The sequence below is a fragment of the Fistularia commersonii genome, chromosome 7 (assembly GCF_037954325.1).
Source record: "Fistularia commersonii isolate RoL2024-O1a breed Wild chromosome 7, RoL_Fcom_v1.0, whole genome shotgun sequence".
Lineage (NCBI taxonomy): Eukaryota > Metazoa > Chordata > Actinopteri > Syngnathiformes > Fistulariidae > Fistularia > Fistularia commersonii.
The window spans coordinates 16395311-16419915 of record NC_141290.1 but is presented as its reverse complement, the minus strand read 5'-3'; the positions used below and the strand labels follow the sequence as shown (position 1 = coordinate 16419915).

At 39.9% G+C, this 24605-nt stretch overlaps 1 protein-coding gene across 3 annotated transcripts in view; it reads right to left on the bottom strand.

Annotated features, from left to right (window-relative positions):
- stab1 (stabilin 1) overlaps positions 1 to 24605 on the bottom strand; it is a 101726-nt gene that overhangs the window by 52029 nt on the left and 25092 nt on the right. For all 3 annotated transcript variants that reach the window (XM_086150060.1, XM_086150059.1, XM_086150061.1), the window contains 24 exons: positions 23101 to 23259; positions 22922 to 23017; positions 21331 to 21426; positions 20960 to 21007; positions 20714 to 20847; positions 19430 to 19541; positions 19093 to 19170; positions 18144 to 18242; positions 17807 to 17911; positions 16659 to 16793; positions 16255 to 16383; positions 16064 to 16117; positions 15389 to 15502; positions 14577 to 14772; positions 13748 to 13843; positions 13566 to 13611; positions 10987 to 11066; positions 10776 to 10901; positions 6391 to 6464; positions 5273 to 5344; positions 2151 to 2270; positions 2010 to 2057; positions 1105 to 1185; positions 802 to 948 (listed from right to left, as the gene is read on the bottom strand). In XM_086150060.1, the coding sequence (XP_086006186.1) occupies positions 802 to 948; positions 1105 to 1185; positions 2010 to 2057; positions 2151 to 2270; positions 5273 to 5344; positions 6391 to 6464; positions 10776 to 10901; positions 10987 to 11066; positions 13566 to 13611; positions 13748 to 13843; positions 14577 to 14772; positions 15389 to 15502; positions 16064 to 16117; positions 16255 to 16383; positions 16659 to 16793; positions 17807 to 17911; positions 18144 to 18242; positions 19093 to 19170; positions 19430 to 19541; positions 20714 to 20847; positions 20960 to 21007; positions 21331 to 21426; positions 22922 to 23017; positions 23101 to 23259 (2445 nt within the window). The remainder of the gene's footprint in view (positions 1 to 801; positions 949 to 1104; positions 1186 to 2009; positions 2058 to 2150; positions 2271 to 5272; positions 5345 to 6390; positions 6465 to 10775; positions 10902 to 10986; positions 11067 to 13565; positions 13612 to 13747; positions 13844 to 14576; positions 14773 to 15388; positions 15503 to 16063; positions 16118 to 16254; positions 16384 to 16658; positions 16794 to 17806; positions 17912 to 18143; positions 18243 to 19092; positions 19171 to 19429; positions 19542 to 20713; positions 20848 to 20959; positions 21008 to 21330; positions 21427 to 22921; positions 23018 to 23100; positions 23260 to 24605) is intronic.

Sequence of the window (24605 nt, the reverse complement as noted above, 5' to 3'; positions counted from 1 at the left end):
GACTGATAACTAAAATGAGTAATAAGCAGCAGCAGCTGCATCTTCATTTCAGTCTTCCAGACTGCTCATTCTGTAACATAATCCAAATTAAAAAGCAAAATACATGAAAGCTTTAATTTTTAAAACATATCCATATCAAATTTCGATTTGAAAATCATAATGGATTACCAGAAATGCCTTTTCGTATTCAGAATGTAACAGCATATTTTGACTCATAACTAAAATGAGTAAAGAATGGGTAAAAAGAGAAAGGAATACTGCCTTCTCCTTTTCATGTTCCATCGCGCAATAAAGGTATCCAACTCGGATCTGCGATCCCAAGGGGCACGGGAGAATGACATTAGTGGCCAATCTTATTTGCAGCTTGTTTGAACCTGCTTGTTCATCGTTGATACCTGATGGCACTCCCTAACTTTGTCACGCAAATCTCACAATACTCCACCCTAACGGACACCATAATCAACAACATTGCCCTGGTTAACATCTTCTCAGTACTTCCACAACCTGATGCAGTGGTGCCTGGATGGAGATGCCCAGCCAACAGCATCCCATTATCACATACCGTGATAATGGGATGCTGTTGGGCAGAGGGTATGCTTCCATAAAAGAGAACAAGAGGAGAAATATAAGAATACTGAGGTATATTATCAATCTGTCTGTTGTCAGCATGCTAATGATTGCAGTTACCAGTATACTCTTCTATACTTCCTGCAGTTGACACTGGTTTGTGGTCTGATTAATTTTAAGATTGACATGTTTGTAGACAACCACACAAAAAAGGCGTGTTTGTGTATGTTTGACCTCCTTCAGGCTGAAGTGCAGTGTGTATCCAGATGTTGAGACAACACGCTCGGTGGATTTGAGGTCACTCAAGGTCAAAGTCTCGCACGACACAATGTGGTAACGAACCAGATCCCTGACACGGCCAGCCTTGATCCATTTGTCAACCTGTGAACGTGCACACATACAGACAGAGTCAGATGACTGTAAATGATTATACATAAAATAAAAATATTTCAACTTGAAAATTGAAGATAGCTTTGGCAGAATTGTTGTTGCTATTATTAATATTGGTCAATAAAAAAGAAACCCTGTTTCACATACAGTAGTGAAATTGTTGGTCTCCTCCACTGGAACGAAGACAGTAAACGGCCCATCACCTGATAGGCCATAATTACCTGATGCCTACGGAAAACAGAGACAACAAACTGAGCTTTGGTTACTGATCAAGAAACTTTGTTATGGAACCAGGAGAAGATCCCTTGTTGCAGATGGAATTTAAGTGATGGTCATTTTTACAGTGTCTTGCTTTTGCTAGTTCTTACAGCAGGCAGCATGTTCACAATTGTGATGCTTTTCAAAAAAAGTCCTATCACTCATTCCAAGCCTGGCCTCACTATCCAGCCACTGCCAAGGCAAATTGTTTTGGTCTCTTTCACTTTACATAAAGTGTCAGGAAGGTATTAAAAACAGCTGCACACCGATCAGTGCTGTATTCCACCAGCGAGACCAACAACAATCGCACAACCTGAAAAAAAAGGAAAATTTGAAGATGCTCCATGCTGCCACTGAATGCACCTTTCCAAAAGAAATTACAACTGGCTATTTTGATTCATCTCTTGAATCAAGTAAATCCTTGTCCATACCACTTTGGGTGCAGCAGAGACTGTTCAGAAAAGAGCCTCAGTGGCTCTGGACCTTCCTGTTTTTGAAGCAATTAGCAAAAACAAGCAGTTTTAGCTGAAATCCTGATGCTGATGAATATAACCAGTGGGATGTTTTTGCCGATGGGGTGATTTTAAGGAAATGTACATTTACTCAGAATTAGGAGATTTCCCATGTTTATACATTTGCCATCTTAAAGATAACCCTTTCAGTACCCTTTCATTAGTTTTATTGTCATTAAAACTGCAAGCAAAGAGTTTTTAACCTTCAAGCTTTTTACACTTCACATTTACATTTCAACTAAAAAAAGAAAGTGGGTAAAGTGTTTTACTCTTAAGACTCACAGACAACATTTGGTAGAACATGGAGTTCTCTGGATTCCGTGCCACCTCCTGCAAGACAGATAATACAGCATTCTGTCGTAGGGAAGGTCATGGCAGCCGGAGGTCAGAGATTAGTTGGAAAGCAGAGATCATATGCCTCACAGTCTTGGCGGTTCCCCGGCAGTTGAAGCCGTCTCCTATGTAGTTTCCCCGGCAGGTGCAGTTCCTTCGGCCCTGACCGTAGTAATGGCAGACAGCAAACTCACTGCACCCGCCATTTTGCTGCAGACAAAGAGATTCACACACAATGTTACTCATATCCGATGGGAGGACAGGCAACGACAGAAATAAGTCTAACAGTCTAACCAAATACGGCCCTAAAACACCATATATCGGTACATTTCAAACCCCACAACACCGTGAGGCAAAGACTGGTGCACCCCAGGGACAAAACACCCCGACATAAGATGGAAAGTGTGGTGTATGCTGTCACCTGCACTGAGAATTATGATGATGACTACATTGAGGAGACTAAAGAACCTCTACACAAAGAGATGGCCCAGCGCTGGAGAGCCACCACTTCAGGACAGGATTCCATGGTCTACCTACACCTGAAGGATAAGAGCCTTTACAATAATTTGAAGACAGAATTGTCATGTTCTGGCCAGGGAAGTACGATGGTTTTGAGAGAGCAGTCAAAGAATCCATCTTTGTCAAAACAGAAAAAAAAAAACATCTCTCAACAGAGGATGGTGTCTTAGGCACAACCTTTCACCCACATACAACGCTGTGTTGGGATCAATCCCAAGACGGATGAATTGATACGGATCAGGCGCACTTTCAAACCAGAACCAGTCCCAGGTAATTTCCACCTGAGCCTCAACCTATGTGATCCAACCGGTTTCACTCCTTTGTTGAGAAGAAGACTTTGACAAGAACCAAAAAAAAAGACTCAGCAGAAACACCAGATATTCGAATGTTTGAGTAATGCTACTCTGCTCTGGCATGCTCTTTACTACAAATGACAGATGTCAAACCAAAAGACCCTGCAATCATACATTGACTTTTCCAGTAACACTGCCAAAGAGTTCCATGCATGAAAGAATGTCCCAACGCCCATCCTCTCAATATCAACACCGGCCACCATCAGATATTGATCTGCTTCAAGCCATGAATCACTAGTGAGTTGTAGTTTTTGCACTTTTATCTCTGTGTGTCCTGAAGGTGAATCCCAACATTCAAATATTCTGCTTCTACATTGTAAAAACATTTGGTTACGGTCTCAAAATGTGTTTATTTCTGCAAGCCCTATAAGGGCACAGCACAAATAAGCCAGTTGTCTTATATTCTTAAAATGTCATTACAATATTAATAGAGACACAGGGAATCATTTTAGTTCAACATTGTTAATACTTCTATTTTAAGAATACCCACGTTGTACAGTAAATTAATTTGAGAGAACAACCAGAGACTTCTAATTAGAAAATAAAAATATTAATTTTCAATAATCAAATTCAAACGGTATGGAGGTATGAAGTCAACTCCTGCATGAATTGTAGAAACTTGTCAGAATCATAGTTCAAGGCAGCAGTTTTTTAATTTTCAACATTCAAAATTAGGCCATGAAATCAATTTGCCCTTAGTTGTCTTGTCGCATCACACTCATGGACTCACAACCTTGATCAAACAATGGGCAGACACAGTGTGTGCTTTCTACAGGGTTAAAATACAATGACAGTATACTTTGTTTTCTGTTATATTTAATTATATGCGTCTGATTTGCAAGTTTGAGTTTCTTGTTTCAGCACCTGCTGTTTTGTCCGATTATTTCTGTTGTACTGTTTCCTTCTTTTGTGAGATCCTCAGTTCTGTTCACTCCTGTGCACTGAGATACAGTCGAATGTTTAGTAATCCAGTTTTGTCTTATTTCTTAACTTGAGTGTTTAGCCTTTAATTTGCTAACAACCTACATCTACTATATTGTTTATTTCTGCTGATTCCAACAGTCCTGTCCATCTGTTGCTACATGTCACACAAAGATGTGACAGTTGATGTGAACAGAGACTGATGCACTAAATACTGTCAGATTTGGCCCTGCTGTCTGCGAATATTACCAAGATGTAAAGATGAACAATGCCACACATCATGCAGCTTAAAAACAAAGTCAGCAGGGGTAGGGAAAGAGGAACACAGAACTACAAAAATAATTTGAGCGTCTCAGGCAACATTTGCTTGCAATGGAACATCTTCATTTTAGTACACAGAAAAGACTGTCTTATTTATATTTTTCTCCTGTTTATCTATTTACTTTGTTGCCACAATTTTCCTCGATGGGAAGTTGTTTGTTAATTAATGAACTGGTTTATGAATAGTGTATTTGTTGGGATTGCATTTGTTTGTTAATAATTTTTTAATTCATCTATTTCCCTTTTGTTAACGACCACTGGTGGATAAAATGACATGCTATGACTTAAAAAAAATAAAAAAACACAGCAAAAACATGAGTGTTAAAAATTGATGTATTCCTGCATGGACAAAAAAATGTGAATACACACACACACACACACACACACACACATATATATATACATACAGACATTCATGATCTCCAAAACACCAAAATACAAGAGGACAGACCAGGTTTTCTTAGTTTTGCTCAACTGACTAATCGTCTGCATTACAACCTAAATCAATGACAAGTAAGAACAGCATTATATGTTGTGTCTCAGCTGTAGCTCAGTTGCCTGAGCCAATTTTACCAACATTAATTCAGGAAGGTATAAAAAAAAAAAAAGCAAATGAATTTGGCTTTGGGATTAGCAGGTGAAGCAGGGATAGTGCTTCCGCCTAAAAGCAAGAGGTACCTTAATTTGATTCGGGGGGGGGATTTCTCAGTTTGCATGTTTTCCCTGTGTCTGCGTAAGTTTCGTGCTTTCTCTAGTTTCCTCTCAAATCAAAAAAAAAAAAAAAAGACAGGAGGTTAATTTAAGTACCTAAATTGCTCAGACATGTGAATGGGGGAGTGAATGGTTGTATGTCTCTACATCAGGCCCTGTAGTCGGCTGGCAACCAGGCCAGGGTGTACCAGCTCCTCCCCTAATGAAAGCTGGGATAGACTCTGGCCCAGACGCAACCAAGGGTGCAGGATAAGCGGTACAGGTAATAAATGAATTCATTAATTCTGCTTTTGTTTCAGGCTTTTTCTGAAAGTAAATATATGATATCTTACTTGTTAATAGATCTGACACAGCGCAACACCACAGTAACAGATGTGACAGACCTACCTTTCTGCAGGGGTTGGCTGGGGTACAATACCTCCCACTTCCCTGAAAGCCCATACGACAATGGCAGGCCACCTTGACAAAACAGAGGACAGAAAGAAGACAATCATTCACTTCACCCCTCTCTGCCCTGAACCCCATCCTCCTCCATCCACCCCCCCATGGCAAGCAAATCAACAAATCAAATAATCAATTTTATGCTGATCCTGTTTTCCAGGGGAATGAAGACCTGATCCTGTGAGCACAGAGCTGCTGTTTGTGTCGAGGGGAGAATCAAAGGAAATGTTTCCTTAACCACCTCCCAATGTGTCACAGGGCATCTCACCAGGGCACTGCCGAGAAAATCCCCTCAATTTCTAGTCATGAGTTGTGAGATAGGAGGAGGGCTGTGGGAAAACGTCGGCTAATTTGGCTAAATTGTATTATATTGTACAAAGATGACTTAATTAGCTGCTCCATCACTTAGAAAAACAACAGTTTTGGATTTGGTAAAAAAAAAAGTCTAAATTCTGCTTCCCTTGTGTTTGCGTGTCTTGACCGATGGCCCAACAACATTACTTTGCATGCAGTAACCAATATCAGCTTAAATTGAATTTAAAACAAAACTGCCACAATCAACAAGCTGTGGCTTAAAATTTAGGTAAAAGTATGAATTTAAAGTTTAGACCCTAATCACTTAATCGGATGTGCAGGGAAAAAATAATCAACCAATTATCAAAGATCCAAGATAAAGCAGCAAAGAAAAATAAATGTTACCAGGGTTATTGGATTCTTGGAGCCTTGGTGAAATTTTGTAGTCTGTGGTTGCATTGCATATTGCAATAATAACTAATCTAAATGATAATGTGGTTGTAAATGATATACTACAGGGACTAAAACTAAATATGTAGACGTAGGATAAACCTTTCACAGATATAAGAGATTTTTATTATTTTCCCGACAAAATAAACAGTGTCATGGGATTGACAATTTGGAAAGTTTACATGGTCAATGTTTGCATCAGCTAGAATTGTTACTCAGTAAAAACAATCAAGCTTCGGAAGGTGTGATCAGGCTTCACCTTGATATGTGATTGGCAGAAATCAGAAAAATGTCACAAATGGGTTAGCAAGGTGTCTCACAGTGTTTGGGCCGGTTCGAATGCAGTCTGCTGACTTGTGGCAGCCTCCGTTGTCGACCAAACAGCCGTCAATCTCTGTGATCAGACAACAAATTGAAAATCATTTTCTGTTACTAAAACATGTGAGACAGGTTTGGAGCTGTTTGCTACTGTTAATCAGTGTACAATGTTTTCGCTGATCCAGCTTATCTGTATATAGCAGTTATTAAATGTTGATTTACACTTCATACTTTAATTTATGCACTCTTACATGGTCTGAATGAAACAAGCCTTTTCCAGGAATTGACGAGACATGAACTTTATGCGTCTTCAACAATTTTTTTTTTGTGTCATCAGTGTTTCAATGTTGTGAAATTCCAGGTATTTATTGGATCTTTAAAGAAGAAAGCAACTTAACCTACTATCATGTTCTTATTGCTTTGTAATTTTGCACCATTTTCCTCCAGTCATACATAATACTCATTTTGCCATTCAAAAAAAATATCAGTGTGAGTATTTATATACTGCTCAAAAAAATAAAGGGAACACTTGAACAACACGATGTAACTCCAAGTCAATCACACTTCTGTGAAATCATAGTGTCCACTCAGGAAGCAACACAGATTCATTTTGACTTGTTTTAAGCACATTACATCAAAGTTGGATCAGCCTGGAGTTTGTTTTTACACTTTAATTTTGAGTGTGATTCCTAATCCAGACCTCCATGGGTTGATACAATTGATTTCCATTGATCATTTTTGTTTGATTTTGTTGTCAGCACATTCAACTGTGTAAAGAGCAAAGTATTTCATAAGCATATTTCATTCATTTAGATCTAGGATGTGTTTTTAAGTGTTCCCTTTATTTTTTTTAACAGTGTATATTTATCTATACTTTGCCGTACATGCCTCACAAAGGACCTGCAGCCAACAACTGCCAGCCAATAACCAAGCACAACATGGAAGCTCCTGTCAGTCATCATGGCAGCAAAGGTGAGTAGTCACATGGATTAATACATGAGCAGGATACAGAAAGGAATTGGCAAAAATACCATCCACTATTCGGGACTGCATGACCAGAAGTACGAAACTGTCCAATGGCTGGATTGATTATAAGAAGACACACATGGATATTGGAGTGCCTAAAGCCTTCATCAAGAACTTGATGGGACCTTGGAAACCAACTCAAAGGCAATTGCAAATTTGAGCATAAGATGTGGTTGAGAGCGGCTTTGGCTATAAAAGAATAGGATTAATCTTTATTGTCCAATAGAAGGATTTTTTTTTTCCATTTTTATCTTTCGTTCACCAGTTGTAAAAAGAAAGCAAAGCCTAAAAAAAACACATTGAATAGAAATAATCTATAATGACGGTGACATTAAAAACAAACCGCTGGAAAGGTTGGTTCAAATGTCTAAAGTTTGACCAGTTTGTTGCATGAATGATATTTATGGCGTTTGGGACAAAGGATTTCTTGAAACTGCCTTTGGCCAAAGGGACATATTAGTGTCTCCCAGAGTGCAAGTGCTCAAACTGATCAGAAAGGGGTTGTGAACCATCAGCCAGGATTTTCCTGGCTTTACTTGTTCTTTCTGTATATAAATCACTCAGAGGCTTTAGTGTTTTCACCATAATATTTAGCCATGGAAAAAAAGATCATAGTTTTGATTTCCTTTTACAACTTACATGACTGAACCAAGCGGATAAGTGGAATGTGAGGACACTCTCAATGTGTCCTCTAAGAAGATGGGGTCGTTGTGAACATCTCTTGAAAATATGCTCTGTGTATTCAGGAAAGCTCATTTGGCCAAAGGACTGTGCCAAGACATTCAAAAATTGTTCCAGTTTCAACGCGCTGGTTGTCAGATTTAGGTTTCAGCTAAAAGAAAATATTTCCTTTGTTTTTGACACATAAATATCTCGCCGGCTGGACTGACATCATGGATCCAGGCCTAAGTGCGGGCAAAGTAGGAGGTTTCACCAGAGGTCATTTTCCTATAACAGGCCAACTAAGGCCATGTCAGCTGTATATCGTATCAATTCAAAATAATGATTATTGAGTGAAAATTCACTGGCGAATAACAATAAGAGCAGGAGTGAGTGTACTCTTCCTTCTGGGCAGCCTGCAGTATGTGCTTCGAATAGGATTCCATTTACATAGACCCTATGTGGGTGGCAAGAGAGAAAACCTCTGATCCAGGGAATTAAAACCTTGCCGTAAAGGAGATCTGCCAGGCTTTTAAAAAAAAAATGTTATTTCATGGATTTAAAAGCCACACTGAAAACAGTAATAGAATACCAATTGGGAAGTGGGACAACAACCATGGCTGACTATATGTCATCCTTGACATGGATGACATACAATTGCATCCTAAAAATGATGTTGACACACCACCAGGATGTGCAGCCATGACATTGGGATGTCATTCAGACTACATATGTGTGGACGGCTGTGTGTTGTGCAGAAGAGGGAAAATGATCACCATTGAAAGGGTCAAACTATCTGAAGGCAGCATAACAGATGCTCAAGACAGCTGCAACTACCTGGGGATCCCACAGGCAAATGGCGAGCATGAGGAGGCAGCACAGAGGTCAGTAAAACCCAAATATCTTCAGAGGGTGAGGTAGGTCCTGAAAAGTCAGCTGAATGGCAAGAACAAGACCTGGGCTATTAAACACCTATATCCTGCCAGTGATCAGACACCCAGCTGGTGTCGTATCCATGCCCCTGGAAGAAATGGAAGCCACTGATAAAGACAAGGAAACTCCATACAATACATAGAGGACTTCATCTAAGTCCAGCGTCATAAGACAATCATGTAAGCACACCAGTGGCAGAAAAAGACATGCCTCTCACGGCCTCAATAAAGGTTGGGGTCTACTACACCTGACAAGATTCCAGGTGTTGTTTGTGCAAAAGTGGCCCTGAGAAAACCCTGTACAAAGCAGCGATGCTGGCTGGAAAAGCATGCATGGAGCATTATAACCAGGTGGCTAGCAATGTACATAGGACCATCTGTATCAAGTATGGGGTGGAAGTCCAACAATCAAGGTGGAGGATACCTCCAAGGTTGATCCAGAACAACCAAGGCAAGATCTTGTTGGACTTTCAGTTCCAGACTGACAAGCAAGGGATGGCATTCCAACAAGATACAGTGGTGTTGGACATTAAGCAGAGGACAGCAATAGTGGTGGATGCAGCTATCCCAGGTGAAAACAATATCAGGAATGAAACAGCACAAGAAGCTTCAGAAATACCAGGGTCTCAAAATGAAGAGGTAGGGCATGAAGGCAAACATATTCTCAGTCATGATTAGGTCAGTTGGAGCATTAAACCCCTTAGCAGAGAGAAAGGCGCAATCCAGAGAATAACAAGAACTTTAAGAACCCTGCATAGAACCCTCAAGCTCCCAGGCGTCTGGTAGAGGACCTGAGCCTCAAAGGAATGCAATACCATGGAAATGGGGGCCTCTTCAATAACCATTTTAAAGGACAACTTTCAACTACCACCACCAAAAATTAGACAAAGTGTTAACTAAGTTTTGGAGGAGCTTTTATGTGTAAAGTCTTACTGGAAACAGGGACGTTCGTCTCTACCAAACCAACCCTATTAAAAGTCTGGTCACCTCTGAACCACCTGAAGGGTCCATTTGTTGTTTTTTAACATATGCTTTTTCGGGTACTCTATTTTACATTAATGCCCTGCTATTATTTGAGCATCTCTGTACTTGGGCCTTAGGTACATCTACCGTAAGACAGAAAAAAAATTCATCTTTTACTAAATTGTGACAAACTAAAAAAAAAAGGAGCATTCAATTTTATTTTGGAAAATATTAAATAACAAAATGATCAATAAAAGTAAAAAAAAAACAAAACACAAATCACAATTCACCTTCAATCATTTGAACCTAAAATTGGCAAAATGTTGAAAGTATGTTTACATCTTCAAAAAATAAACTGTTCATAAAATGCTCATAATATGACTGGCAGGATGTTATATCCACGTAACATGAGCCCACGCTTTAACAGTTGACACTCATATACAGATTAGTTTTTACTTGCGTCAGAACTATTATGAAACACTGATTGTTTTTGCCTGGTTAAATGGTTTGCAAAAGCTCTAAGCCCAAAGTGATCGACAAATGACTGTCTATGGTTTTAAAACGCAACCAAACATACTTCCCGAGCCGCAGAGCACTGCAGGGTAATAGGCTTTTCAGTTAGAAATGTCACTATTAATAACAGGTCCCTTGATTTTCAATTGAATTTTTTTTTTCCGAAGCAACGTGATTTATACAAAATTCATTTGGATGGTTGTGCCCCAGTTCTATGTCATAGAAAATTCTGTCAATGACAGCAGACCAACACATGTGTGTATGCGCATCCAATAGGAAGTGAGAGGGTTTACCAAGACAGACAACTCCGTCTCCGGTGTAACCCTCCTTACAGACGCAGGTCCTCTCTCCTCCAGAGACGGCAGTGCAGTTGGCAAACTTTGAACAACCACCATTAGACGTGCTGCACAAATCCACAGCTGAGAAGAAAGAGAATGATCAGATCACCTCTGCAAAGCTGCCGTGCATTGTAGTGTGTGTATGGGTGCATGAGAGTTAGTTTACCTTTACAGAAAGTGCCATTGCCTTCGTAACCAGGCACACACACACAAGCAGCAGCTGATCCCTTTGGCCCTGTGATGCAGCTGTTGTGGAGAAGAAATGTTCAATATTTATGCCAGACGCGTCCACATGCCGCTGACTAATCACTCCTGCCATCTCTGACCTTTTCACTGCATTTAAGCGGAGGTTTTTTTTTTCATTGGGGTGGGGTGAAATTATAACTCAATAATTAATTTTACTCACTTTTAAACATTTCTGTTTTTAAAAGTCTTTTGAAGTCTACACACACACACACATACATATATATGTATACACACATATACATATATACACACACATAAGGAAATATATGTATACTATATGTTACTTTAATTTATTTTATACTTAAATACATTTAACCCCTCTGCACATGTGTTTTGGTAATATATAGAAATATAGAATTAAAAAAGAGAAATGAAAGTAACGCTAGTCTTGAGTAAATTTGTTAAAACACATGTAAAAGTCATTTGAAATGTTTGTCAAAAAAAAAGTTTTTTAAAAAAGTTACATGTATTTACATATGTATATATATATATATATATATATATATATATATATATATATATATTTTTTTTTTTTTTTTTTTTTTTTTTAATGTTCACATATATACATATTAATGAAGTAGTAGCAATACAATTTGCAAAATTTAAAAAACACACACACAACCTCACACACAATGCCTGGTCTGTTAGCGGAGGAGGGGTCACATGTCTGTTGTTCATTTCAGGTATCAGAGCTGGTAGTTTTAACACCTCCTAATGTCAGTAAATCCCACCTGTAAATCTAAAATAAAGCAACCAATATCCAACCTAACTGCTTTAATATGTAGTAAAACCCGGTAATAAACGTTCTGATCCTGCTGCCTGCTGGCTTAAAAAGTAGAAAGAGTTTTTAATATGAATATCACACCAAATAACATCTGGGATTTCTGCAGGGGGTTGAACTTTGTATTAATTCATCACATGTATAAGGGGCGAAACAGGAAGTCAGTCAGCTGAGCCAGTGGAAGTCTGGGATGTCCTTGAAGAAGACTTTAATGAGCTAGCCTGGTCATTAAGGTCCCCTGCGCGGCTGCTGGAGCAAATTAGACACCCCAGACGATTATTGTACTTCCACCAGAAACTGCTTTGGCAAATCACTATGCTCCCACTAGAGGTTCCCCACTCTGCCCAGAAATAGAGCCCGGTCTATTTTTGAGTCTTATTTGAAGTCATAGTTTGCATTGGTTCAAGAAGCTCCTGGTGACCATAAGCAGAGAAAAATCTTTGAGAATTTTCTTCTGAAGACATTGAATTTGGAGAAACAAAAGTAAATGTGAGCCATTGCTTTGTGATGAAAGTTGGTCAGGAGTTTCAGTTTAGAAGCAGAGAAGACATAACTCCAATACTGTTAATCCCTCTAAAATTATGAGAATAACCAGACAGTTGGTTGGGGAAAAGAAAATCATGAAAAAACTGAAAAGAGAAGAAACCACTTGTAAAGTCAATGTCAAAATGTGAACATTTTAAAAATAGTGTTTGAATAAAGGAAACTTTGTTTTCGAATCTAAATGTTTAATCCTTGTGTGGTGTTTGGGTCTGTGGGCACACACACACACACACACACACACACACACACACAAAAGTGAAAGGTCCCACAGACCCGAACACCACAAAAGGGTTAAATGTAAGGCTCCTTGTATGAGGCTTTAAATGAAAGTAGGATCATTCTCCCTTTCAAAGTTGTTTTTTTTTTTTTTTTTTTTTCTGTAAAACAACAACCTTAAAGTTCATATAGCTCTCAACCATAAAAATCCCTATCCTTGATAAAAAGCTCTAACCCCAGGGAAATGAGCATATCGGAAAATTTGGGTTGGTGTGTATTGTAGCGAGTCATGAATGTTAGGGGTTTATGTTGATGCTTGTTTTCTGTGTGATTTTCAGGTTCCTGGGAATTTTGTGGGTGTCGGTTTGGGATGCAAGGAATTCTGTTTTGTTTTTTTTTTTACCTGGAATTGAGCGGGAACGGTTAGTTGTATTGCAGGCTTGTGTGGCGTGGCTGTGGCACAACAGCAGCTATTGCTTATCAAACAGACCTTTTACCGTCAACCAGGTGTTTTCCCTGACTAAAACACCACAGTATTCTTCCAGTTGGAGGAATGTGACGCCAGGATGATGATGGAATAAAAGCACGTCACAGCAGGGCCACGACCCCAGTGCTACGTCAGTAGAAAACCATGATCTGCATTCAGGGTAATTGCATAGTGCCTTTATGGTAGGATCGCCCCCTCACACACACACACACGGACACACATATGCCCCAACGTACACATTACTTAAGACTTCCATATTAATAGTTAACTGCCTGCTGACCACACCTGGGACTAATACAAATCAAAACTCTGGTGACCTGGGTCCCATTTGTGACCAAAAAACTGTAAAACTGGAGGAATCCAGTGTGTTCTCCCTGAGGTAAAAGAAGTTATCACTCATGTAACACGCATGCACACAAATGCACACACACTCACATGGAGGCTGTTGGTACTTAAAACAATGAAGACTTACTTCGCGTTCTCATCACATACACCTCCACAGGCATCGTCCTTGATCTCTGAGGCGCGCGCGCACACACACACACACACACACACACACACACACAAAGATTGTTGGTGATAACAGGGTGGAGAAAACATGTGGGGTTTCCATTTAACTGGGGGCATTTTTTTGTGTGTGCTTGTGTGTCTCACCAAGAGAACATGAAGCTCCTTTCCAGCCCTTGTAGCACACGCACTTTCCGCTTCCTGTCAGACCATCATCACACTTCCCGTGAGCGCACACACACTCTACAGACATGCACAGAAGAAATATATTTGTTAGCATAATGTGTTCAATTGTTGCCTTGTAACCTTCTTGTTACTAAGACACTTATAGTTTTATCGCTTGTTTACTAAGACACTTTATAGTTTCACTGAGACACTTTATAGTTTATAGTTTATTTTATTTCTAATTTTGCCTTTTCTTTTTATTATCTATTACTGTTATATTTTCTGTAACTCTGGCACAACAATTTCCTTCGGGATTAATAAAGTTGTTTTTATCTTATCTTATCTTGACAGTGTGTTTATCGGTTTGGAATAAGGTCTGCTATCTTTGTCGCTATGTTAGCATGGAGCAGGTTCTGCTCGCCTCTGATTTTTGGCTTGTGCGGGTTGAGATGTGCATGCATTCGTTTTGTCAAATCTAAATATTTTCAATGTTTGGAGCCAGACTACTGACAACAGAAGCTTGTTAAGCACGCTCTAACCAACGTTATTTTTTGAGCCTGCAAAATTTGAGAGCTTCTGTCCCTAGCGAACCTTTTTAAAACGTGCCACATTCCAGCCTTCTCTCCAAGACTTTTGACTGCTTTCAGCACCAGCTCTTGAAATATTACGACATAACCAGTGGTGCAGCTAAGATTTGTCTTTTTTTTTGGGCCTTCAAAAAACTAAATCTTCCAATGTACATTACCTAACAGGACTTTGAAGCCCCCTAGTGGCAGACAAACATTACAACACTGCTATATGTGTCCCTCACTGGAGGAGCAGTTGACTCCATATCGTCCTGGTTCGCAGTCTTCGCATGCGGTGCCATGGAAACCCTCGTAGCAGCGGCACTCCCCGTTGCCCAGGTTACCGTCCTGACACTCCCCATGATTAGAGCACCAGCTGCCAATGTCTCCGGGGCATTTGAAGCACTCATGGCCATAGTAACCAGGGCAACAGGATTGGTCCTGCAGGACAGACCATTTTAGTGGGGAAAAAGTAGAACAGAGCAGTTGTTTGACTGTTAATTTGCCTATTGTAATGATGATTATATTTCACATGGACCAAAAATTTCCCGATGAATGAAGTCTATGAATCATGTTGATATTTTTCATCATGACACTATTTAATTTGGTTGAATTAATGCATGAATGTTAAAGTCACTCTCTTAATACATTTTCATTTTCTTCATTTTTCTTTTTAAGAGTTCTCAAACATGATAAGGAAAAGCTCCTCAGCCAACTCCTTCAAAATGTCTCAGCATCAAGTCCACTTTAAAGAATAAAATAATAATAACAGAATGATAACCAAACAACTAAAAATATCAGTGTGAAAATGTAATTAATACCAGAATAATGTAACTGTGCTAGGTAAAAGAAAGGGGGCATTATTTTTCAGCACATTTTGAAGCCTTTTATGTTGATGGGCATGTAACTGCAGTAGTTCCATATTTATGAAACATTGACTGAGGTAGCTCTTTTTCTTAAATATTGGAGTGTTTTCACCAAGAAAATTTCACCTATACCCAACTGAGATGGGATAGTAGCAGAAGTAGGTATCACATATACTATTAGCAGTGGTTACCGTGGTGACAAAGAGACATTTGATGTAACAGCCTTGCTTGAATTTCCTCTTGCTTCCAATCCGCTTCCTATATTGACAGTTTGGCTTCATGTTGACAGGAAACTGACTTCTGACCTGAAAAGTTAGAACATATGAAAAAGTAGAATCCCAAACACATCACAAATAAAATAAAAAAACATTGAATGAAATCAATTTAAATATAGCTATAAAAATTCTAGATAACTAGTAACAGTGCACTCATGCAGTTGAAAAAAATTGGAAAATTCATAAAATAATCTGAATGTGCCTGTTACTTGGTGCAGATGATCAGCCTATTTCAAAAGTGTGTTTGATCACTCTCTAATCCATTCCTCCTCGATTTGCATGGTTTTTAGTGATTTCTGTCGCCATGGTTACAAGTCATGGCGTATTTGTCTTGATAAAGATGTATGTTTTGATGGATATGTTAAAGCTGCAGGAGGAGTCATGTGCTGAAACAAACAGAGAGCAACCCTATAAACCTGCTCCTTTTATTCAAAGTAGGTTTACATATCGGTGTGAGGAGTTCATGGTTCAGCAGACACTACTGGATTAAATGCAGAAAAATTGAATAATCTCATATCAACTGTGAATTGAAAAAGGTTATTGGTTAGTTGAATTGTTTTTTTATTAGTTTGCCCGCCCTCAACGACTTACTGGTTTCTGATTTAAATGGCACTGAGGAGGTCCTGCACAGTCTGAACACTTTCCCTAAAGGTATGGAAAGAAAAATGGCATTATAATTTTCTTCCGCTTCCAATATCGAGTGATTACCTGCATTTCTTTTTCTGAAGCTAACACACACACAGTCTATGATTCTCTGATTCCTCCCATCCCCCAAACCTCACATTGACTTGCAAAGTGATCTTTTGACCACATCTGTTGCGTTGGACTTCCAGGACCCGAGGGATGACGATGATGACTCCATTTTCTGTCTCCGTGAAAGTCCCATTCAGGGGGACATCATTGACCATTGTCTGAAAACAGAACATTTTTTTTTTTGGTAACTACATTTGCTGTGCCAGTTTGCCATTTTCCTCACGCATTCACTGGACCGGTGAGTTCAGTGAGTTTCATTGAGGTTTCAAAGTCGGAAAAGGAAATTTACAGACAAAAATTAAACCCAGACGAACAGAGTTAAATGTGGATGACACCATTTATGAAAAAGACTCCGCAATCACATGGGATACTGTGAAAATCAGTCACACAGACTTAACTCCCCATTGCTCTGTTGCTTACTCGTTGCTTTTACCTGGTTGTTGCTGTCAATGTGGAACTGAACCTGGTACTCTCTGCCGAGTAAAGTGCTTTTCAGCAAGCCGTCATACAGTTGGTCAGGGAAGAGCAGGTCATCCAGGATCACATGGTACTTAAACACATCAGCGCTCTGTGCATACAGAAAGGTAACAGGAAGTACTTTAAAATAAAAGTACCAGAGACTTGTGTCTGCAACCATTAACTGCTGATCTGAATGCCTGTACCGGTAATTTCTCCTTGTCGTCGGCTGCAACTTACAAATTCTCAAGTTTTACATTGCCAGAGAAGTAATCTTTCATTACTTTGAGATAAAAAAAAAAAAAAAACAGTTGGATGCGGGACAATTGAACGTCAAATTGGACGTCAAGGACATTGTTTTGGACCAGAGAACCATTAAGCTCAAAAATCACCCAATAGTTAATTGATTATGCATGTGTAAGATGAACCCCCGAGAATACAGCAGATCGATGGATGCCAGGTTTCTCGTGGTGTTTCTTTGAAGAAGAGATTTTTTTTTTTGTTTTGAACAACAACAATAAAAAAAACAAAAGATTCTGACAGGCGATTGTGTGGAATATTACTGTTTATTTTCTCTCTACTGTTAATTATTATGTGCGGACTGACAAGTCCAGAGACATTCAGTTAAGCATAGGAACCAGTGTCATTAACTTAAATTTCTCTTTGTACATTTCTTTTTTTTAAACAATATATTCTGCTTGCTTGTAACGTGCTCTGAGAGAGGTCTAGTCTATCTAAGAAGTTATTTAGTGAGTTTAGACCCTCGCCAAGAAACACAACTCAAACCAGAGGTGAAACATTAACTAAAAGTATCAAAATTGTACAACTGCAGAAAATTACAGAAGTTTTATGGAAGAAAATAAACTGCTAGATTAGTCCAGTTTATCATATGGAAGTCTTGTAGTAGTCACAGAAAAATCATTCCAAATAAAAAGCCCAAATTACCAACAGGCATCAGTAACATTGGTTACATGTTTGAATTTATTTAGATATTTAGAATATCCATCAATGTGTAGCTTTGCACTTGTACAGCTGATACAGCTTACTTTTGTACTGCATTGTAACCGCAGTGATGTTTGCCGTTTTCTGTGAGGGATGAGAAATCATCAAATCATGGGCACGTACCAGGCGACTGGAGTTAGTCCTCTTGAGGTAATCTTTGATGGCCTCGTCCGTTGGCACCAACAAGGTGTAATCGTGCATTTTGACTTCCTCAGTCAAGTTGTACAGCTGTGAAGAAACACAGTGAGCCACATAAAACATAAACAGACAGTTTGACAGGTAGATAGAGACATGGGTGCATTGTAGTACCAATCTTTGTCTCCTGTAGTTAAAGGTATAAAAGGAGGGTGCTGAAGAGGAAATGGTTCATAATTATAACTTGGAAGAAGAAAAAGTGTAAAGGTTGCCTTAGGTTGGGTTGGAACAAAGAAATAGGTGATTTTGCATGATGCTTTCTTACCAGGCCATACAGATTGTACTGGTTGTAATCGGAGGCGTCCAGGAAGGTCAGTAGGCTCGGGGGCGAGGGTAAGATATCTGACTGGGGTGGAATCAGAACCTGATCATACCCACAAAAAATGAGATTCAAATGATCAAATGGGGTCCTCAGATGAATGAATGAAAGTGAGACAACAAAAATTCAACGTGTATCTAGAATGAATCATTTTATTTCCTCATATAAAGATCTTTTGTTTGGTCTCATGAAATTGTTTTTAGAATTGTGGAACATTTGATGATCTCTTTCTCGCCATCCCATTTTCATCACAACCCGACCCGACCTTAACACTTTTCTTTTGGACGTAGTTGAAAGTTTTCACAAATACTAGGCCACAGAATTAACTGCACAGAATAAGACATTCTTGCCAGAGGAGTCAGTTGACTCCTTTTCAGACGGGCACCAACAGGGATCAAATATCTCAAGTTAAAACTATTTGTAATTACTGCAGTCATATCTAGCGAGACAATGAGACGATATACAACGATTTGCAAAACATAAGAAGCCTTGGATTAGTACGCGCAACCATCACCACCCACCGCTAGGTCTAATTCAAAGTGGAACTTTACAATATTGCATTCTAAATCACACACTAGACAATCATTTGGTCCACTTTGCCTAACATTTGGGATGGACATAAAAAAGAAGCCACTTAGAGCCCCAATATGGCAAATTAAAACTCTGTCATAGATGAGCAGCCCGGATGATGGAGCAAGCAATGTGATTTGCCTGAAAAAAAGTTACATCTATAACTCTAAATAGGGTACTCCCCAATTGGGACTGCATGCTATGCATGCATCTAAAAATTAGTTGATAGAAAAAATCCATTCCCATCAAATCTTTGTACATTTTGGGCCCAGAAAAGAGCCTGAAGTCCCTCTTTACAATCAGAGCTAATCAGCTTGACTCCCACCTTGTCGACGATGTGGATGTAGCCATTGATTGCAGGTAAGTTGTGATCCAGGATTGAGGCATTTCCAATAAGGATCCCCTTCAATAGAAAATCAGATAAATTGCTGATTTTACACAATCAGTTCAAAGTCAGAGCAGAAAACGCAATACTCAAAATTATATATAAAAATATGAGATGGATGGATGGATGGATGGATGGATGGATGGATGGATGGATGGATGGATGGATGGATGGATGGATGGATGGATGGATGGATGGATATCAAAATATCAAAACCATAAGCTATTCTCCTTTTGATTCAAAATGACTTCATGAAAGAGAACCCCCCCATCCTCACTTTGCTGCTGTTGCAGATTTCCCACTGGGTCACTGGGTGTAGGGTGGGAAGCCTTTTGCCCACCAGTCTATCCAAATCCTCCCGGGAGTAGATTCCTCGCAGGATATGAGCCCTGCAATCAAGATGGAGCCAGTCAAAGGTGACTCAAATAGTCAAGAGGCCACCACATGGAACCCAGTTCTAATACTATTACTACCCGTGAGCTACCCGTGATCCATGGTGAACAACTGAAATAAAACTGCATACCAAAAACTTAAATATGTACAGAAATCCTGATTTCCATCCATTCAAGTCATTTAAGCATCAGATGGGACTGAAGAGAACATCCCGACGCATCTCACCATAACTTTACAAAGATGGCTCATCAATCTTCAAAACTATCAAACACAACTCAGGGGTCAAATATGAACAAAACAAGAGCCAGTAGACATTCAAATCATGACACAGGATTTTGATTGGATAATAATGCAAACTGAACGCAAAAATGTGTCAACAATTCAGTACTCCACATGTTCATGTCAGTATACAATGAACTACCAAAGCAGCTTTAAGTAATCCTGATTAACTGTGTTCTATTTGGGCTCCAATATTGAATATATATGAATATATAAGGGTATATAGATACCTTTTTCTTTTGGTATTTTATACTAAAGCAGTCAAATGTTGAATAGTTGGACATAAACAGTATAAATATTGGATCTGTGATGGGGCGGCACAGTGGGGCAGTGGTTAGCTGCCGCCTCACTGCCGAGGGTTCATGGATGGATTGTGACAGGTGCCTTTTCTGTGTTTCAGTCATTTCCGACAGTTTCAATGTTCCCTTTCTGTGTTTGTATGTTCTCCATGTCTGGGTTGGTGTCTTCCCTCCAAAAGTCCATAATCGTGCAGTAGGTTGGAGACACTCAACTTCCCAGAGTTGTATGTCTTTAGATTTGGACAAATGATCGACTGCCAACTGGTCCACGGTGAACCCCACCACTTGCCAATTGACAGTTGGGATGGACTCCATCCACATTGTGGCCCTGATTACAGGATAAGTGATAAGGTCATTTTTGCTACTGACTGTTATGTTTGCATTGCAACGCTAAAAAAGTGACAGATGTGTTAATGCAAACCATAATGTTGTATAGAATCATAAACTAGACTCTGCTGTGAACTACCTTAAGCGAGATATTGCACAGTTACTGGGTCCCTTGATCAATGCAGGACAATTGCCCGGACTGATCGGATTATCGATTTGAAAAATATCTGACAATGTGACGCACACACACAAATGCCACTGACCCCAGGAAGTGAGGCAGTCGATGTTTTCTGGTCCAGAACCGGGTCTGATTTGTGCTCATGTTCTTGAAAGCTTCTCTGGATGGAACTAACACTGTTAGGTTATCACTCAGGTCCTGAGAAAGATGACTATATTTCTGGTGACATATATAATCACAAATTAAGAAATGAAAGAAAATTTATATCCAACCTTTGTAGATGACTGGATTAACACCAGCTGCAAACTGCACTTATGAATTCATTACAAACCTGGGCCAAACGGAAGAAACTATAGAACTTCATATTGGGGTTCAACTCCTACACACACACATATGGACACGGACAAGGACACACACACACGCACAATGTAGTTTCCATTTCTTGAGAGCACATAACATTGTTTTGAAATTATTTATTATTTCCCAAGACTAAACTACACACTTTGCTCCAAGATGGAGAAAGTAAAAAAAACAAGTTGGCCTACAAGACATTTCATTCATAACCCCACATTTTGTCAAAATACAGTTCATATGGTTATATTTCATTTAACAATTTGAATTGATCATTTCATCTGAAGGTGATTATGGTAAAGCTTATGTAATTGCTTTGGGTGACGGTTTTATATAAATCTGAATTTTCACCTCTATCAAATTTCCATAGCAGATGATTCCATCTCCAGCGAAGCCATCCGGACAGATACACGTGTGAGATCCATTAACATGTAATGTACATTTTGCCTAAAACAGAAAAACGTTCATGAGAAGTTTGCTTGGCAAAAGTAAAGAGAACCGTTGTGTTTGCCTCTTTGCTGCTTTATCACTGATTCATTTTATCCAGTTCAATCAATTAAACCCAGTTCAGAGCTTTGACTTGTGCTTAATCTTTTATTCTGCATTGGAGTCTCTCTGCCCCCATGCTGCCAACAACACAAATGTTTAGCAATTATGCAATTAATTTCAATGCTAGTTAGATGTCCTCAAACAGAGATAATACTAGGCGGTAATTCTGCACAATCAAAACAAACAAACCCAAGGGCATATACCAGCAGGGAAGTGAAACTAATTTATATCGTACAAATCTGAAAATCTACAGGTTGTAATACTGACTGCAGAAGTCATTACTTCAATTCTCACATCGAAGTCTTTCCTTAAATAGGCTGAAGGTTCTGGGAATCTATGTTCTGACTGTTCTTTACTTGTTGGTTATCAATGCACTGTAATTAATAGGTTGCTAAAACTGGGAGTAAACTGAAGGTACAGTATGTAGTGGACATTTACTGGATGACTGTGCCTTTTATCATCCTGTTGATAAACATGTTGGCAAAAAAAAGTTTACTTTTTGCCTTTGTTTTTTGTCTCAAGACGAAATGAAAAGCCATTGTTCCGATTTTAGGCACTTCCCAACATGTTTTAGTGTTTAGAACCCCCTCTACACATACACGCAACTTCTTGTTTTTTGGGTGTCATTGCTTTTGACCTACGTTACTGACACCGCAACGTGATTGGGCACTTTGAGATTTCTATTTTTTATGGATTGAGTGTACTTAATCCACTGTCATCCCCAGACACAAGTTAACCAATGTTATCAGCTACAAACGGCACGTGTGTCCACCATCACTTGATCAAACCAGGATACATCCATGGCTCATTGAAGACATTTTTGGAAATACATGATTTTCAAAAAACAGCTATTACACACGGATTAGCTTGCTCCGGGTTCTCCATTTTCCTGCCACAGGCCAAAAACATGCAGTAGGACTGCCTTTCTAGGATCGCTGTCATGCAGATCATGGTTAATTCTTGTTGAAATCTTTTTGTGGTAACCGGACTTGAATTGCTTTCCTCGAGAGGCTTCCCTCAGAACTGAAGAAGCCTCTCAGATGAAAGGTGAAGCATCTTCAAGGGAAGAAATTCAAATTCAACCAAGTCATGAAAAGATTGTAACAAGAATACAGTAGGCTTATCGGCGCCTATTGAGTAATACATCAATTGAATGGGTGATGTTTATTTCATCTGTACCTTGGCCTTGTCCTTTCTCGATTGGATAGCACTTTGTAGGAAAGTGCTGTGTATACATATTATTAGCTCACATGAGAGGAACAAGTTGAGTTGTTTTAATGCTGCATCAGCGAGCATGCTGTTTCAGTCATTTCAGACAGTTTCAATGTTTCTTGTGTTTGTGTGTGTGTGTGTGTGTGTGTGTGTGTGTGTGTGTGTGTGTGTGTGTGTGTACCATGTCATGGCAGCCTCCGTTGTTTTTTTGACATGGATTGACAGGAAGGCAGGTGATCCCATTTCCCCTGTATCCTTTCTTGCAGGTACACTCGCTCTGCAGAAACATACAGGGTTGAGTTAAAGGAGTTTTCTTCTTCACAGTTTAAGGATTTTTTTCATTAACTGTTGCAATCAGACCTGTCCTGGGCCAATGTCTTTACAGTCAGCGTTGGGACTGCAGCCTCCTCGACTCTCCAGTTGGCAGTTATTGATTGCCAAGCAAACTTTGCCATTACCTGTCCAACCCTCAATACATGTGCATGTCACAATACCTGGACCAGCATACACACAGTCAGCCTGGAGCAAGAAGGAGCAGATAAGACAAAGGGTTATGTGATGATGGCCAATTCATGCTTAATATTTGCATTTCAAATGAATTCTGAATATGCCCGTATTCCACAAAATATATAGTTCATGTCAGAATCAGAAACAGAAATACTTAATTGATCCTAACCAGACCAAACAGCCTGATTGAAACAAATGCTGCAAAGCTGACCAACAGTATAGTTATTTTAACATGTTTGAATGAATTACTGGTATGTTTTAGAATAAATTTCCTTTGAGTTACTATAGTCATGTACAGTTAGTCAGGATTGACTGATAAGGTCACCCAAGTCAAACAGGTCTCGAATGAGGGACCAGACAAAGCGTGACACAAGAAGAAACCCCCAAATGATGGAAAAGACAAATGGACATGGTTTTTCCTTGCCTGGACATGGGTCACAGGGGACTCTCCCTGGAGCCAGGCCAGGGGACAGGGCTCAGTGGTGAGCGCCTGGTGGCCTTCACCAATGGGGCCTGGCAGACTCAGCCCCAAAGGGCTGTGAGGGTCTGCTAGGAACGGCTGGCAGAGTACTCTGTCATTTATAACTTCCACCTCAGGCAGAGTTTAAACCAAGACCAGGGGAAGGCAGGGGACGTTGAGTCCGAGTGGGCCATGTTCCATCCCTCCATTGTCAAGATGGCAGACTGGAGCTGTGGGTGTAAGGTGGTCGATGCCTGTCAAGGCGGTAGCCCCCAAACCTGTTGGTGGACCCCAGTGGTGAGGGATGCCGTAAATCTGTAGGAGTCCTACTTAGCCATTCTGGCCTGTGGGGCTCCAAAGGTATCCTGCCAGTACCTTTACTGCCAAGCAAAGTGGCACACAGCTATGTTGGTTCCTGAAGCAAAACTTAGGCTTTGGAGGACTCTGGTGAGGCCATGCAGAACGACTTTTGGAGGGTGCCAAGGAGACTGTGATCTGCCATCTGGTGGCTTCAGTGGGGGAAGCATTGCGCTGCCAATACTGTGTAGAGTGGAGATGCTGGGCTACTGACCTCGACTCGGTAGGTTGTGGATCGGTAGAAGGACTACTTCCAAGGCCTCCTAAATCCTGAAGATAGACCTTCCAATGAGGGGGCAGAGTTGGAGGACTCTTGGGTGGACTCTCCTATTTTTGGGGCTGAAGTTGCTGAGGCAGTCCAAAAGCTCCTCTGTGGCAAGGCCCCAGGGAGTGGATGAGCTCTGTCTTGGATTCCTTAAGGCTCTGGATGTTATGGGGCTGTTCTGGCTGACATGCCTCCACCTTATCACGTGGAAGGCGCAGGGAGTGCAGCTGGATTGGCAGACTGGGGATGTGAGCTCTCTCTTTAAAAAGGGGGATC